Genomic DNA, 17,159 nt, shown 5'->3' on the forward strand with positions numbered 1-17,159 from the left:
GCAACTATGTGGAGAGCAGAAGAGAGCAACTGCCTTCCTGTGCTTTCTGTAACCTCCTTCTCCTTGTTACCTCTTCATCCGAGAGCTCCGTGCTCCACTGTGGCTCCACGCTTGTGGCAGATAGACGTAAGAAGTCCTTTATGCACAAAACAAAGGATTTAAAGAACTTAAAGCAAATAGCTAAGTGCTACCATGTATTCAAAAACACGCCCGGGTTTCCAAGTGCCGTCTCACCCACAGCAGCACTTTCACAGGCTTCCACTGCACCCACCAGATACACAGTGAGATATACAGTTAAGGCTCTGGTTACAGCTCTGAATGCCCACATAAGAGCCAAGTAAAGCCAACTGCAAGGCTATGTCAGCAAGGTACAGGGCACAAATAGCTGGATAAAGGGGTTTGAAAATGCTGGAGAACAAAAAGATCCCAGGATTCAGCCCCTTCTAAGAGCAAGGACACTGGGAACACAGAAATGACACAAAATGACACTGGCTCTGACCTACTCCTCAATGTTTGCCAGCTCCAGTTGAAGAGAACAAAACCCAAAGAATCAGTTTCCTGTGTCCTACATGGGCTAGAAGACTATCTTCCACAATCACGTGCTGGAAAGCAAATTTAATTGGTCTATAAAATGAACGTAGGACATATCAAGCCTTGTATACACAGAAATGCTCATTACAGTGTTATCATCACCATCCTTTGTCTTGGCCTTTCTCTAAGAAGTGAAACCTTTCTTTGGAGAGTACCATGCTGGTGGGAAGGAGTAGTAAGAAGGTAATTATATTTCCTGGCTCCAAAGGCATCTAAGGAAGAAGTCAGAGTCCAGAAGACAAAAGGAAATCTTACCGTTTCGTCTGGGGACAAGTCTGATGGCCACATGTCCGGTTATTGTCTGGTTGTGGTTTATTCCTGCACATGTAGTCTGGATAAATTTCATTGTCTATGGTACAAAACACCAAGCGGGACTGGAAACCTAAAGGACAAGAGAGTATTTTGGTCAATGCTATCCACCCAGGACTAAGTTTGAAATGCACTGGTGTTAGCAAGACAAGTTTCTAAAGCCATACAGAACCCACACCTGTCCCAGCCAAGCTGGAAAAGTCAGGTGTGTTTCTTGGTCTGTCACTATATGTACGAATGATGCCTCCCCCCAGTATAAGTCCACTGAAAGGACAAGAGAGATAGAATAGTTACGTGTAGTTGAGGAGCATCTTCCTGTTATTGGAGTGGACTGTGACTCACAAGGAAAGAGCCATATCTGTATATTGGTCATCAAAGAACTCTGCATGGTATGGGCAGTATACAGCAGCAGAGCTGGGGGTGTCCTTCTAGAGTCAGAAGGTCAGTCCTGGGAAGACTGGACACTGGAGAAAAAACTTGCAACTCTTCATGCCTCCTACAGGATAAGAGTGCTGAGCAAAGACAATACCAGCTCCTACAACCACAATATGGCAAAAGCTATTGAAACGGCCATCAGCACAGAAGACTAGAAGAGGCTGATGGAAACTTTACATACTTTCAGCTGGAGGGTTTTTTCATTTGCTAGGGGGTTTTTGTTGGGTTTGTGTTGGCTTTTTTTAGCTTAAAAACCATAACTTTGCTCATGGAAGAATTTGTAAACTGAACTTGATGTGACACCCTAGGATATCTGACAGTGTCCCTGCAGAGAGGGAATCTTCCAGGCTATGGTAGAGGCCAATGACATGATTGAGCTATGTAGGCCAGGTCAGCGCTTGGAGAGGACCTCTCAAGTGGTTGAAAAGGCCTGAAAAGGCCATAAAGAACTGAAGCAGAATTAAATAAAACAAAGTCTACCTGTGAAGAGCCTTAATGGATCTATTAACAAGTCTGAGGTGTAGGGCACAGAAAATAAGACAGGACAAGGAATGGGACACAGTTCTGTCGTGACCCCATTCATGACCCTCCCTTGACAAAACCTTAGCTGTCCCCTGCAGATACCTGTGCTGTCCTCCAGCAGGAGACTGCTGGGGAGCAGCTGTAGAGGGCAACACACAGTCACACGGTCTTCAGGGTGCGGAATAAACCCCACACCAGCCCAGAGACCAGGTCCTGTCCCCTCACCTCCTCCACATTCGGAACTGCACTCGCTCCAGGAACCGTAGCTCCAGCTGTAACCCGAGGCCTGGCCTTGCACTGGCAGGTAGTACTCATACTGTACCCCTGGGTTTGGCTCCTGGCTGATGAGCTGTGAAAGCATGGGATTAAGTCAGGGAAATAACAACTGCAGCACTTTTCCACTTTGCAGCATTTTCCCACTATGTCTGGGAGTTCAAGATGACCTGCTTCCCTCGTGTTCAAGAAGCATTTATTGCCTAAGCTGCATTTTCTCCTCACTTTCTATGCTACTACTATTTTTCAGAGAAGGGTGCATTCATCCCTCTCAGAGACAGAAGATCCAGCTGCTCCTGTAACAGTATGCACCGTTGTCCACTATAACAAGCAGTGCCCTAGAGCCCGTCCTCGCCCCAACCCCATTTGGTGCTGACTCTTGTCTCCCTTAAAGTCAGTGCCCAAGAGAACAGGCAGGAAGCCAACATCAAGCCTTGCCCTGCTCCTTACTGGGCAACAGAGCCAGAGTCCCCCAGGAGTCCCATCACTTCTCCAGTCTTCCCCACGCAGTCCCGACCAATGCATTCCCACTGCACAAAGCAAGCGCTGCTGCACAAAGCGAGGGAGCGAGAACATCAGCGGGGAGCAGGCACAGCTGCTTACCTCAATGACAAGGGGCTCTGTGGTGGGGCCCCGGGCGTGGAGGATCTCTGGAGCCAGATCCCCCTCCGAGCCGCGGTCGTAGTGCATAACCGTGCTAGCTACGTGCAGTGCTCGGCTGAAGTCAATTGTCCAGTGCCCGTTCAGATAGTACTCCCCTCGCACGTTCTTGACAGCTGGACAAACCCACGCGCCAGAGAAGAAAGAGCAGTAAATTAACACACCTATAACCTGACACCTCCAGATACCACCAGAAAGGGCCTGCTCTAGACTTTCAGGATACTGGCAATCCACAGAGCTCTCAGCTCCGCCATTTTCAACCCCAGCTCCTTCACATCAGTATTGCAACCCCTTAAGTGTTGCAACAGTCTAATATGGCAGCATCTACCAACACAGCATAAATTCACACATCAGAAGAGGACTGTAAGAACTCAACAGGGATGCTCCTGTTTCCACTCAAAACTGTCACATGTGTGGCAAAAAAAAATGTGGCCATCATCCTTCAACAGTGCTGTCCCCTCTGTAATGCTCTCTTGCCAGAGGCTGCTCCACATTCAGACAGTGGTTCTTGCCAGCTTTGCGGCAGACCAAGCACGTTTTTGCTGCATAACCAAACTCCTCCAGTATTCCACCCCTGTCTCTGCATTCCCCACTGTTAGTCACTGAGGCACAGCCTCTGTCAGCCTATGTCCCTCTTGTCGTTAAGACGTGGGATTTGCACCCCACTGCCTCAACACCACTATCCTGTTCAGCAGAAGACAAAGACTTTGGTGCTGCATCCTCTTTTCTACAAAGGAAAACCACCAGACTGATTCATCCAAAGCATTGGGCAATGGAAGAGTCAGAAAGCAGAAAAGTATTTGTTTTCTCCACTGGAATTCCCTCAGCCCTGCCCAGAAGGCTAGGTGAGGACATTTACTCCTCCCTTTTGACCTCTGCAGCATGACCAGAGTTTGAGGTTGTACAGACAAATACCCAAAAGTTATCTATGGGGAAAAGAAGCCCATCCCAGACTTTCAGGTGACAGAAGGAGTTAGGGCTTACATCCACCAAGCAAGCAACAGAACTCATGGCCAAATTTTGCTACCTCAGCTAGACTCCATGTAAATCCAGGCAAGAAGTCTGAACGTGGTTCGGGCCTTTTTATTCCCCACCCAACAGCAAGATCACCATAGAGGAGAAAATGAGGTAAACCTGAAAGTTGAGTTGAGCATCACTAACACTTCAAGGATACTCAATATTCAGATCCTGCTTTTCAGAGAGTTTTTCCCTCTGTCATATCAAGCCCTCAAGATAAACATCCCAAAGCCCAATATACCTGAAAGCCAAATTTTAACGCAGTGGCTGGAAGCTAAGTGGACTGAAACACAGGTTCTACCATCAGTCTTACCCAGAAAATTCCTGCTGGGCATAACCTCCTTAATTTGGATGCTTGTGGCTCCCACTGGGATGATGAAGATTTGATTGTACCCTCAAAAAAAAAAAAGAAGGGGATTATTCAATATCAGTCCGTGGATGCCACACAGTCACTCTTCTGTGCCAAAGATGCTCCTTTGTTTTGTTGGTGCCTGAACAACTGGATGAGCTTCTTGATGGTGACTTGAAGCATTTCAATCGGCACTTTACATGCATTCTGAATAGCTTCACCCAATACTATCCACAGGTCAGTCCATGTGTAAAAAGTTCCAACTGCACCTCAGAAGAGTAAGCACAGGGATCAGTGCAACGTCCATTTAGTAGATTTTAAAATCTTTGGCATTTCAGCAAGTATCATATCAGAGCACAACACAGAGAGATTTGACCACAAGTGTAGCTGTTATCTTGAACTGACTCAACATTGGCCAAATGCAGAAGAGACAGTCCCATTTCTAGCCTGGCACCAAGCCTGGTGGGGCTGTCAAGACACTGGACAGTGGGACAGTCTTATGAAGGAAGTATATAACTATATTCATACAGTACATTTACAGTACCTGCTGGAGACTGAGCAGAGAAAGACACCAGCAGCACAGCAAGTACATCTGTCTGTACTGAGACAACAAAGGGTGCAATTCCCAGGATAAGGCCATCAATACAATAAATTTTGTGATGCTAAAGCAGCTAAAGAGCCATACACATGCCATACAGACATCTCAAGTGAACATCCAAGCCTGCCTATAACAATCATGTGAGTAGCTGTCTCCACCAGCCCTTGCAGGAGCTTGAGTTTAGGTTTAACTCTCCCTTTCTCACCTGCCCAAACTACCTAGATCATTTGTACCTTTGGGAAGGCTGGGCACATCAAAAGTGCCTTTCACACCATAGCAGGTGCTGCCATCTCCTCCACACTGTAGGCACTTGTCCTCTTTCTTGGCAGACTCCAGCATATTATCACAGCCAACAGCCTGTCAGAGCACAGGAGCAATGATATGAATAAACTGTAATAACAGGGTAAAGAAAGAAATGGCCAAATGTTGGACTGATCTAATGAGAAAGCCTGAATCTAGGTGGTCTGGGAAGTCACGATAGGGCAGGGAAGGAGTTGTCAGAGAAAGGACAGAGCTGGCACCTTCTATTTCACGTTCAGAGACTGATAGATAAATGCTGTCCACATGCTCTTCAGCACCTTGGAAACAGCATGATTCTCCTTTTCTGTTGCTGTTATGAAAGGCCATGCAGAACAAAAGTAAGCAACAGAAAGACTGACAGCCACAATGGTAAAAGAAGGAAGCAACAAGATGATTAACCTGACAAGCTCCCTCTACACAGATGTCCCGCTTGCCAGGTTCACAGGTAGTCCCATCTACCACTGCTTCCTTGTGCCTGTAGTAGAAGTTTTCTCCCTTGGGAATACAGTTTAACTCACACTTATTAGGTGCTGGTAGGAGAGAAAAAACAAACATTATATAGTACGGCTAATAGTTTGATAATGCATCAGGAGCCTGGTTTCAGATCACAGGAACAGAAACGGAGGGGTGTACTGATATTAAATGGCAGATATTGAAGAAATTTCTGGGTCATAAACTGCTGGGGGCTGGAAAAATAGCCTGTTGAAGTCCCACTGTATGCAACCATTTGCTTGGGCACCTTGGCTGGCCAGCAGTGGAGGGGGGACGTTGGGCCAGGTGAATAACTGATTATTCTTTAGGGCTGTTCTTATGCTCGCTTGGAGTACAAGGCTTTCTAGAACGAGAACAAGTGGTGATACAGAACACAAGGCAGCTGTTCTCTTAACAGGCAACAAAATCCCCTTTAAATCTATCTTGAAATCCCTTGATTTGTTCAACCACTGTGAATGATAACATATCTAAGCTTAGAGCAAGGACCTCTGGTTCCTACACCTGCCTTCTGAGCTGGTTCCCCAAGAAAGCATGGGCTGTTTGAAAGAGAAGTCCTATTTTCTGAAGCACTCATTAGTTATATGCATTTGTTTCTCCTGTGCCCTGCTAATATTCTTTTGCCAATATTGAAAAATACAGCAGAGCTTCTGCTTCTCTAATACTTTAGGACCTAGCAGCAACCAGTTCTAGCTTTCTTGAGCAATGTGTCTGAAAGAATGGCTGTTACAAGACAACTATGCATTACTGCAATGCGAGCTGCCTCTTGGCCCATGCACCCAGTGTCTTCATGACAGCAATGTTTTGCTTCTGGCAAAAAGATTTTTTCCATGCCACCCTCCAGCTAAGGAAGTATCCTACAAGGATACTATAGTCCAAAAGATTACAGTCACTTCAGAACATACTGTTGATAGTTAGGGATGAAGTGCAACCCTACATGTTTATCATTACCTCCATAATATGGAAGCCACTTGTATTTCTTTTGTTGGAATTCTGTCCCATCGAACTCTGCACATTGCTCTGCCCGGAAATCTTGTGAGCCTTCTGGGCAGCTCTGTTTGGAGGAGAAAATGTTTGCATTAGGCCGTAATAAAAAGGAGGAAAATTTAGTGCACAATGAAAATAGGCGTTTTATTTGTTATTGCTCCCATATAAAATCAGGGGCATAAATTCAATATGCTTTTGAAGCACGTTGATGAACTGCATTCACCAGTGATGCCAGAGGAAGAGAAACTAATAAGGCCATATTACTTCTGAACAAGAATGATGTTTGTCTGGGGAAAAGGAGCAGCAGGCAAGCAAAACCAAGAAACAGAGCACTGTACCTGAATGTTGCATGACCGATAGCTTCGAGCTGGTCCAATACAACTGGAAGCACCTTCTGTCCTGAAAAACAGAAAAACAACATGAAGCACCCCAAAGAATACACATGCAAAAAATCATCTCATGGAAGATGTTACAAATCACCTTCACATCGAGCATATCACCCTCACACAGTTTCCTGAAACAGCAAAATAACTAAAATGCACTTCTTTTTCACTAAAGCAAGCTGGCATCTTCTAATGCCCCTTTCTGCTATGGTTTTCATTCTGGCATGAATGAGACTCACACCATGAACGATTGCAGTGTAGCTCTTCAGGGTCATGTTTCAACTAAACAATGGAAGCAGAGCTCTTAGTCCTTTGTCCATCAGCAATCAGTCGAGGTGTCCATACCAGAACCAGAAGCATGTTATGAGCAGCCGGAGGGTAGTGGCCAATTCAGAACAGGTATCTATGCTCATCATCTATCATGCTGTTTATGTGCACACTAGGCACATTAGTAGGAAGAGCTAAACACGCCTATGGGAAGTGTGCAACACCCTCATTCCACTCAGATGACTCCAGCTGAGAATTAGGGAGAGTAACAGTTATGGAGGAAATTGATCTGAAAAGCCAACCAATGTCTAATATCTCAGCACTCCTAAAAGGGAGAGACAGGGCCCCAGGGATTCTGGTAGATGTCTACCATAACAGAGGTGTATAGCGTAACGGGCAGCCTATCTATCTTTAGAGATCTATCTTTATTCCGGGTGGGAAGCAGCAGTGCTCCATAACTCTGGATTCTTCTATTAAAAAAACCCCTCTCATTTCTCTGAACATAAAAAGACTGGTTTTTTTCAGGATATTATTGAGAGTCTGGCTTTTTTTTTTTTTTTTTTCCTTTCCTTTTCTTTGTTTTTATCCACAACAGGATCTCTTGAGTCCATTGCTCCCAACAGGTGCAATCCCAGTCATGGTCCTCAGTGCATCTAACCCAGCTGCAAATGAGATGGCACAGCATTACTCCTGCTTGAGCCAAATCCACTCTTCTGTTCCTTCTGGGGCAATTTACCTTCCTGGGAATCACAAGGAGAGAAACCTGCTGCTCTGGGCTGTTCTCCCTCTCCCCCCGGGCCTGCCTTGCTAGACCTGATTGAACAGCTGCTGCCATCCCAATCACCTGAATGCACAGCTTCAGATCCCACAGAGAAACCACTGTGCTCTAGCAAAGGAGCCAAAGCACGGATGTGTTGAAGAGTGCGCTATTCAAAACAGCAGCAATGAGCCTGAAGCTGAGGATCATCTCAAAGTGGACTCAGGCAACTTATTCCCCTGGAATCAAACACTAGGTTGATTTTGTTCTGGATGTATATTGGAACATTAGTGCAGGAGCTCAGTAACGGGAAAGCACATTTAAAGAAACAAAAAGGAGGTTAGCCCTCACCTTTGGGAATAGCAGTGCCGCTGCCGAAAGCTGACTCCACCACCACAGCTTCGACTGCACCTGCCCCATTCACCCCAGCTCCCCCAGGCATCAATCTGCCGTTTCATCTGGCGGCCCTGTAAATAAAGAAACCCCACAGACATATCAAATGGACACAGCAACACAGAAAAAAAACCCAATGAAAATTAAGCAGATATCCTATATGCTGTCTTGCAAAAGAGACTGCCTTGGTGGGCTGTATTCCTAATACGAAAAGGGGCAGAGAATAATACATCAGAAACATCAAGCCTCTAAAATCTAGGAGTATTACCTTCCTGAAGCCATATAGCACATCCATCTTTATAATCTCCCTTAAACTGTTATTGTTCATCTATTCACAGAATCTCAGCATTTTTGAAGAACTATCTGTAAAAGGATAACATCTCCCTCTCAGCAAGGCAGCAAAGGCAAATATTTACTTCAGGGACTACGAGCACTGTCACTCCACACCAGGTCAACAGAGCCACTTAATCCCAAATCCTTGGCTCCAAGCCAGGTACTTAAGAGAAATAAAGGAAGCAGTCAGGAAATCCCCAGAACACACTTTTTAGTGCAACAAAGTTCCATACACGGACCTTTTTTCCCCCTACCCAAATGTGTCCAATGACAAGGTCAAAGTCTGGGCCATCAGTAGCTACAGCCTTAATGAGTTTTGTGTTTAGAAAGTCTGAATGGATACTGACACTACGAGAAGTAAGCATGATAACATAGACAAGAAGTTACAAGTGCAATGGAACCAAACAAAATACATTGTCTTAGAAGCACATGAAATAACATTAATTTCAGGAAAAAAGGGCCTACTGCAGCTGATGGGACCCACACACAGCAGGACATGGGGACTGAGAGGGAAGAATAGCAATATTCTGAGAAAAAAGAATAATTGCAAGAGGCAACAGGATTAATTCTGCTTGGGAAAAGAAGGTAAATGCAGGATTACACAGGGACTGACCCTGCAAAAACACGGTTTGCTGTGCAGCTGCACATGTCGGGCAGTTTATGTATATGTTACACAACTGAGAAGGTAATGCATGCCATGTGGGCACTTGGACATTTGGGGCAGTGAAGAGTGGACAGGCAGGAAAACAACAGGTGAAAAATTATTGATATGTACTCTAATTCCCTTCCACACACACAGTATCACACCCAATCTACGTAACCCTTGGGTCTGGGTCCCAATCCATCCTCTAGTTTCACACAGCCCTTTTTGACTTGAACGCAGCACCCCACGTCCCCATCCTCTGCGTTTCCCTGCTCATGCTGTGTTTCCATTCCTTCCTGTTGTCCCTTCTGCATCCTCACGTAAGCTACTCCCTGATGATCACCCAGCTAGTAACTGCCATTGCAAGGGTTTTCCACTGGCGTGGAGGAACATCCTAGAAATGGAGAATTTCACCATAGCAGGGGTATTAATCCTACTCACCAAGAACTCTGCACCCACCCAGGTCACTTTCCAAGGCCTACAGAAAAGGCACGAGCTCCTCACTTTAAGAGCATAGTTTTCACTTCAGTTAACAGACAACTGCTTTTACACAAGACATCTAGATCTCTGCTAGAAATAGGAGCTAGCCTAATAAATTATCCAGTGAATCCAACTCCAGAAAGGTGCATGGGTTAATCCTCCTTTGTCATTTAAATAGCTTTTGTCATTCTTTACACATACTCCCTGTCTGACCCTATATCCCCGAGTTCGAGTCTTGTTTCTCTCTTTCACCCTCTTTTAAGGACTAATTCCCTGCTGCTGGCACAGCAACAGTTAGAGATATTAACTGATCATATTTATGCACTTACCACCAAATTACCCACAACTATCTAGCTGCAGGGTCCCTCCAAATTCTCCCTGCCTATTACGTATATTGCTCTAATGTGAAACACTTTCTTCCTAGCCCATGCTATTTGATCTCCTTCACATAAGTTTTGTGCAATTCTTTCTAATACCTCAGCAAGCAAAATCCTTCAGGACAAGATTTCTGGTTCAGACTAATTCTGTTTGCTTTCACTTTGCTCACTCAGTGGCACTACCCAGGTTACAGCCACTGCTACATACCTTCTCTCTGCCAAGTCAACATCTCCCTGACCCCTAGCCAAACTCTTCTCCCGTTCTTCCATTCCAGATATTGAGCTGAGTGTTTGACTTCTGCATTCTCATTTACCTTTCTGGGAGTCATCCCATCAACAGAGTTTTAGCTTTCAGCAAGGCATCTTATTTTCCCAAGTTTTTCTTTTAGACGCCTAATTCTTGCCCCTGTAATACCTCCTCCCTTACTGTCAAAAGAATGAAACATTCTGCCACTCTGTTTCTCCACAGTCTTATTCCTCTATATCAACTGACTGATTTAGGAGCAGTATTAGCTCACCCTGGAAACAAGAGACCTTTCAGTCAGCATAAGGGAGAGAACACGTAGATAAAAATCCAAAGGAAGAGCATTTGAAAGTCAGATTACTGGAAGGCAATTAGGATAGAAAACCCTTCCCTGACACATCAACCTGATAAATATTCCAATATCCCTCCTACAGAAGTAGCATTCTTTATTCCTCCTATAAAATATGCAGGGATTCTCTGTTGTAAGGTTTATGTATCCACAGAGTGCAGGAACAATCATTTTCTCAGTATCACTCTATTTATGTATACCCCAAAAGGAGCATCAGACAGAAGAATCCTCCCAAAGCTGTACAGTGTTATAGAAACATTTTAACAGGGGCCAGACTCCAACATTCAGAGATCTGTGTGCAGTCCTCATTACTATAGTAACTGCATGCATGTGTATGCAGGCAAATATAAAGCTGCATATTTATAACAAATAAGAAATCTATTATTACATAATCTGATAACAAGTTGTTTCTAGACTTTATCAGCTAGTTCCTGTTCCAAAAGCCTCTTTCTGCTCTCTTCAGACTCTGGAATGCTTTTATCTGTTGTCAGCCAGGGTGACTAAATCCCAGTCCCTCCTGAACCCCAGAACTAAAACTCTACAAACTTCATTGCTGTTACCAATTCACTTGGTTTCTTTCCCCCTTGCTTCAGCCTAGTAGGCATATAACAACACAGTTCCTTTATCTGCAGTAGGTATCCATCTTACTTGACTTCTAAAAACTCCAGAATGGACAGTCAGTTAATGCCCAACTGCTCTATGTAGTTTTATTGCCTGGTAAGACAACAGAAACGCACACGTTCCCGGGATACTGATGATGCACATGACCCTGGCACCACATGCTCTCAGTGCTCATTGGTAAACAGGCTGCTGTGGTATAGAAGTTTAGAAGGCCAGTGATTTCATTTTCATGAACACTGCATTGCTTTCATCAATTCCTAGACAGATGCATTGCTGATGTAGTTGCAGCATCTGCTGTTATCAGGCCAACTGTATCTGATCTAACCAGCAAGAAAAAAGCTACGCCTCCGAGTCACTAGAGCTCCAGACTTTGCCTTTAAAGACAATTCCAGTATGCATCAGACACAAACAAAAGAATTCTGGAAAAGACCCTAGATAGCATAATATATACCATATAATATTTATTTTTATATACGAAACATGCACTGGAAGAGAAGTTATGAATGAGATTTGACTCAGAAAGGCAGAAAAAGTTGGCAGTGTGTAGGAACACTTTAAAAAGGGTCCTTGAAAGACTTCTCAGTCAGTTTGATGAGCTGGATAGGAAACTACTCATGGGAAGAGGACTGTGCTTCGCAGACAGATGCACTGCAGGCATGCAGTGACCCACCAAGTTCATATAACTAAATGTGGACTAGCAATTCAGCATGAATAATCTCCTAGTGCATTGTTGCATCTCAAATACTAGCAAGCTGTCAAACCCAACATCAATTTACTATACAATCCAAAGTGAGCAGTGAAGATCTACAGTCACATGTCCAAACAACTTAAATCCCAGCCAAGTTCTTACCCCTAGTGTTTCCCTTACTCCTTGGGTACCTTTGAGTGCCTAGAGATAGTCAACCTGAATTATTCTGTGATTCTTTGCGCTGACAAAGCGGCAACAAAACATCATGTTACACCACTCCAACAGCTGCTGCTCAAAGTACAGGATTAGTGATATCTACACAATGCCTGAGAGGTTTTGGACAATGTAGTGCTTGCTCTTGGCTCAGCAGGCCACATAGCTTTGGTCCATTGAGCTGCAACTGAAGCATTTTTTGGGGCACTGGAAAGTTTTTACTGTGATTTCTTCAGCTGCATCACACAGTTACTAGACTCTATTCATATCTGATACAAATCTTGGTGCCAACACTGAGGACATGGTGGGAAATCCTTGATGTTGGAAGTTGACTACAAAGTCCTGTACAATGGCTACCAACTGAAAACAGATCTTGCTGTCACTGATGAGTAATGTGAGGTTGATTCCTCAGGTGTCACTTATTTTATGCAGCATTTACATGGCTTAAAACTACAGTGAAAATCAGATTCTTTCTTTAACTTTTCTTATTATTTCTCAAATAACACTACATCCTTTTATTTGATACATATCTGCTTTTTGGGGTTTACAGTTTCTGGCATAAGATTAATGTTTATTTTGACACACCCTGAACTGTAGCCCCATTGATGAAACATATGAAAGAAGGATGAAAAACAAACACTTTGCAAAAGAAAGTTATCACCACCATCATTTATTGCATAATGGTTTCATTGCCAAAGTCTTGGCAAGTAAGAAGTCTCCAGTGAAAAATGCAGCTTTGCTAAGTTTGAATTATAATTGCTTAGAGAAAAGTTGATAAGGGAGTGAAAAACAAAAGAAAACTGTCCAGGTGTGCTGTGGGCTGGCTGCTCCCTGTGGGCTGGCACGGGGCTCTCCCGGGGCGGTAGGGCAAGCCAGGGAGCCAGACAGGCTGGGGGACAGCCCCAGTCCCAGGAACTGGTCACCTCCGGCTGCAGGCAGGCCGGGAGGTGGGACCACAGGTGGGCCTGGCTCCTCAGGGCCTGTGGCCAGGCCAGGCATGTCTGGGGGAGCTAGGGACCAACCTGGGCTGGGGGAGCTGGGGACCAGCCCTGTTGTGGCATCGCTGGGGCAGGGGCTGACAGCCCCAGGGGTCCTGGGCAGGGTCGGTGAGTCCAGTCAGGGCCAGTAAAGCCCAGCAGTGCCGTCAGGGCCCTGATGAACACCACCCATATGGAGTATATTCTTAGATCAAGTGCTTTGCAGCACATGAACCGTATCCTTCTCCTTTCTATACCCAGAAGACCTACCCAGTACTATAATGATGATCACCTAGAATGCTTCCATACAGCTAAACCCTGCAAGAAGTGGCATTCACCACTCACATTTCATTGAAAGGGAGCTGAAAACATTCAGTTTATCTCACACGTTTATAATGTAGATGGATGCTACTATTCCAATCAATGCATTTTCAAGATAAATCCATCTGCAACTGGCTACAGTATTAGCCAAAAACGCAACAAAAAGTAAGCGACCCACATCAGCAAATCATGTTTTGTAATTGTATTAAGCATTGATCTTGGCTCTGACACAGCAGGCTTGCAAAGAGCTTTGAAGGTAAAGAATGCCAAGTACCATTGTTATGAATAATGAATAAGCATTGAAAGAATTGGATCTGAGCAAAGCCAGAAAAACAAGAATGAAAGTGAGCAAGATGGTGACAGCAGGAAGCAAAACACAAGATGGTACAGAAGAAGAGAGTATCTTATTATGACAAACTGCTTCACAAATAGGAGAAAAAACACAAGGCTTCATTAGTTTTAATGGCTTGTGGTTTTTGCACTCATTGTGTACACCTCCTTTGATTCCCCTCTACCACCCTAGCCATGGCTTGTTAGCATATCCCCTCTAACAAATTCAACAAAATCCATAATTTCCCTTATATCTTCAGCTCCCCAGAACACTTCAGGTTCTACCTACACCACTTCACCCACTCCCTCATTGTTCCCAAGTCTTCCCCGTGCTCCCTGTGTTCACCTCCCCCCAGCACTCCTCACTCTTCTACCTCTTTCTGGGCTCTCCCACCATCCACCCAGCTCCTTCCATGTCCCCAGGTTCCCTGTCAGCTGGGCAGGACATGTTGCATGCCTTGCCTGCTGCAGAACCTGGACCGTGTCGCCCCATGGGACCCTGCTGCCTCGCTGGCTAGCGGGCAGAGCTGGCAAGATACTTTGCAGAAATAGAAAGCCTTCCAGAAGCTCTGGGTGGCCTGGAGCTGACTGGGGTATAAAAAGAACTCTCTAAAAAAGATACAGACATTACAGAGAATCAAGTTAATTCTTGGAATCCTTGTGGAAGAAACTAGGGACATTCAGAAAACTCCACAAAGAGAGGTATTGTAAGAAAGTTTTATGACCCCAAACTTACTTGGAAAAGTGGACAAAACACACAGTATGAAGTCATCAGAAGTTGTTTATCCAAGGGACCTAACAGGAACTCAAGGCTGAAATGGATAAACTGTTACATACTAGCAGACAACCCTCTCAGCTAAAACCACTTTGGCATCTGATTATTGGAAAGTGGAAAATCTGACACCAGTTTACAAAAGGATCCCAGAGGAACCCAAGGAACTGTACACCCACATAGTGTAAAACTGATGTCTACTGATACATTAATAGAGATGATAACAAAGAACAGGATTAGCAGGCACCTGTATAAATACAGTATATTTGGGAAAAAGTCAACAAGGCTTTTCTAAAGGCAAATCCTTCTGAGACTATTGCCATTCTTTGAGAGATTTACAAACATGTCAACAAGGGTAACTTGTCAGATACACTCAGATCTCCAAAAAGCTTTCAACAAAATCCTTCACCTAAAGCTTTGAAAGAAGCCAAGCAGACAGAAGGAAAGTCCTTGAATGGATGATGAGCAGGTGGCCCAAAGACAAAAAACGAGGCAGGAATGAAATCTCCATCCGCTGCAAGAACGGACATTAGCAGCAGAGTTCTGTAAGGAACCTGAACAGCTCAACACATTTAAAAGTTGCACCAAAACCACAGAAGTAACAAAGGCAGCTGATTAGCATATTCCAGGGTAATAAAGGACAACAGAGAACCAAAGACAGACTGCAAAGAGCTATGGAAGGACATTATAGCATAAATGATTTGTCACTAAAATGACAGCTGAGATTTCATGTAGGTAACAAATGATACACAGGAGAAAACACAAAACCTATCCTAAAAAAATTATTACATATGAGCTGATCTTTACCACTCGAGCAGGATCTTGGTGTTTTGATAGAAATGCTGTGATGCTGGAAGTCTACACGGTTTCAACGAGATGCTGACCAAATTTAGGGAAGAGAAATAGAGCCATCTCCAGCTCAAAGGCTTAATAGAAGGCAAATGGCTGGAGACTGGAAGCATATTGGGGGAAATCGTACTTATCCATCTTTTTATAGTTTTTTTCTTGACATGTGTTTGTGACATAGCTGGACATAGGATATAGGGCAAAATGAACTGGTCCTACCCAGTACAATTATTCTTGTGCACTTTTTCTACCTTTCCCTCAATAAGAACATTAATAAAATCTCCTTCTCTTTCTCCCTCCTCACAGTAATTTTCACTGTTTCTGTATGACCTTAACTTTCAGGTCCTTCTGCACCTTCTGCCCTGTCAGATCTTGTTAAGGGGTTTAGATTTTTAGTTAACAGATTAACAATAACAATTTCTTTAGAGGAAATTAAAACCAGCATTTTAACCTAGAAATGCAGACCCATAGAAAGCAATGCTGTCCAGATGAAATGTATTTTAATATGATTTTCAGTCAAGCCTTAGACCAGCCTTCACTTTAAGCATACCTGCAGTACAATCTAGGAGCAAACAGAAGTACTGGATGTTATCTATCATCTAATGCCTACAGTTCATAATAGATTAAATAAAACTCTTCCCCTGATGAGTAGTTTTTCCTTGAAATAGTGGTATGGTATGGGAAGATAAGATGCTTCCAATTTGGAAGGAAGGAATTCCAGACACCAAAATTTGCCAGCATGAAATCACACTTGTAAAAAAGAAATTGTGGCAGAGAGAAATCTGATGAATTTAATGTTTACTAAACAAAGTACCCCCAAAGCATACAATACATGCACTATCATGCCAAATACATGCACACAACAATAACAGAAGAGTTATTCACATGGAAAACCTTCAGAATTTATTTTCTCTAAATCAGCAGAAGCACTATTCTATCAGCAGTAGCACTAATGGGCAAGGCTCAGACCATTTTACATCATTTCATCCTTGTCTGAAAACACAGGAGGAATCATGACAAAAACACTTGAAGTTGGAATTTTCCATTATTGCCACTGTTCACAACCTTCCAAAAAGCATTGACAGGATGGTCTGAAATTGCACTAGGCTCTTCTGTGTCAGTTCTGCATTAACAGCTAGTGTATCAGATGAAGAGACACTCCTATATAAGATGGAAAAACGTCTCTGATTTCTGTTTGTATAGCCCCTAAACACGACTCATCCTGACCATCCAGCTACAGTTTCTAGCACTACCACAGTGCAAACAATAAAGCAGCTACAAGTAATGGGTGACCTCCTTTTCCTTATCCTTCAAAGCCTGCTGAAAATGGACAGACACCGCAGGTGCTGTATGGTGAGACCCTCTCCATATTCTACCAGGAAAGAAGGGAAGAAGAGTCTAGTGGCTCCCACCAAGGATGGAGCACTGGGCAGGAAGTTCTCAGCAGCCAGTGGCTTTGACAAGCAGCAGTCCCTCTCTTGCTCCTTAATGCTGCCTGCCAGGTCTGGCAGATAAACCAGCCACTCTCAGACTGCAGGCAGAGAGAAGACATAGGCTCCTCTTAAAGTCTCAGCCCTGTCAACACCACTGCCCTATTTCTGCTTGCTGCTTTCCCTAGCCTAAGAATCAATACAG

General features: G+C 44.1%; 1 protein-coding gene across 1 annotated transcript in view; it reads right to left on the minus strand.

Moving 5' to 3' along the window:
* Positions 1 to 17,159, minus strand: part of PAPLN (papilin, proteoglycan like sulfated glycoprotein) — a 50,377-nt gene that overhangs the window by 20,208 nt on the left and 13,010 nt on the right. Inside the window, exons 3-12 of the mRNA XM_075425939.1 lie at positions 8,289 to 8,404; positions 6,869 to 6,929; positions 6,495 to 6,597; positions 5,454 to 5,584; positions 4,988 to 5,111; positions 4,121 to 4,201; positions 2,734 to 2,906; positions 2,083 to 2,206; positions 847 to 973; positions 71 to 136 (exon numbers count right to left, since the gene is read on the minus strand). Coding sequence (XP_075282054.1) covers positions 71 to 136; positions 847 to 973; positions 2,083 to 2,206; positions 2,734 to 2,906; positions 4,121 to 4,201; positions 4,988 to 5,111; positions 5,454 to 5,584; positions 6,495 to 6,597; positions 6,869 to 6,929; positions 8,289 to 8,404 — 1,106 coding nt within the window. The remainder of the gene's footprint in view (positions 1 to 70; positions 137 to 846; positions 974 to 2,082; positions 2,207 to 2,733; positions 2,907 to 4,120; positions 4,202 to 4,987; positions 5,112 to 5,453; positions 5,585 to 6,494; positions 6,598 to 6,868; positions 6,930 to 8,288; positions 8,405 to 17,159) is intronic.

This window comes from Opisthocomus hoazin, chromosome 7 (assembly GCF_030867145.1).
Source record: "Opisthocomus hoazin isolate bOpiHoa1 chromosome 7, bOpiHoa1.hap1, whole genome shotgun sequence".
Lineage (NCBI taxonomy): Eukaryota > Metazoa > Chordata > Aves > Opisthocomiformes > Opisthocomidae > Opisthocomus > Opisthocomus hoazin.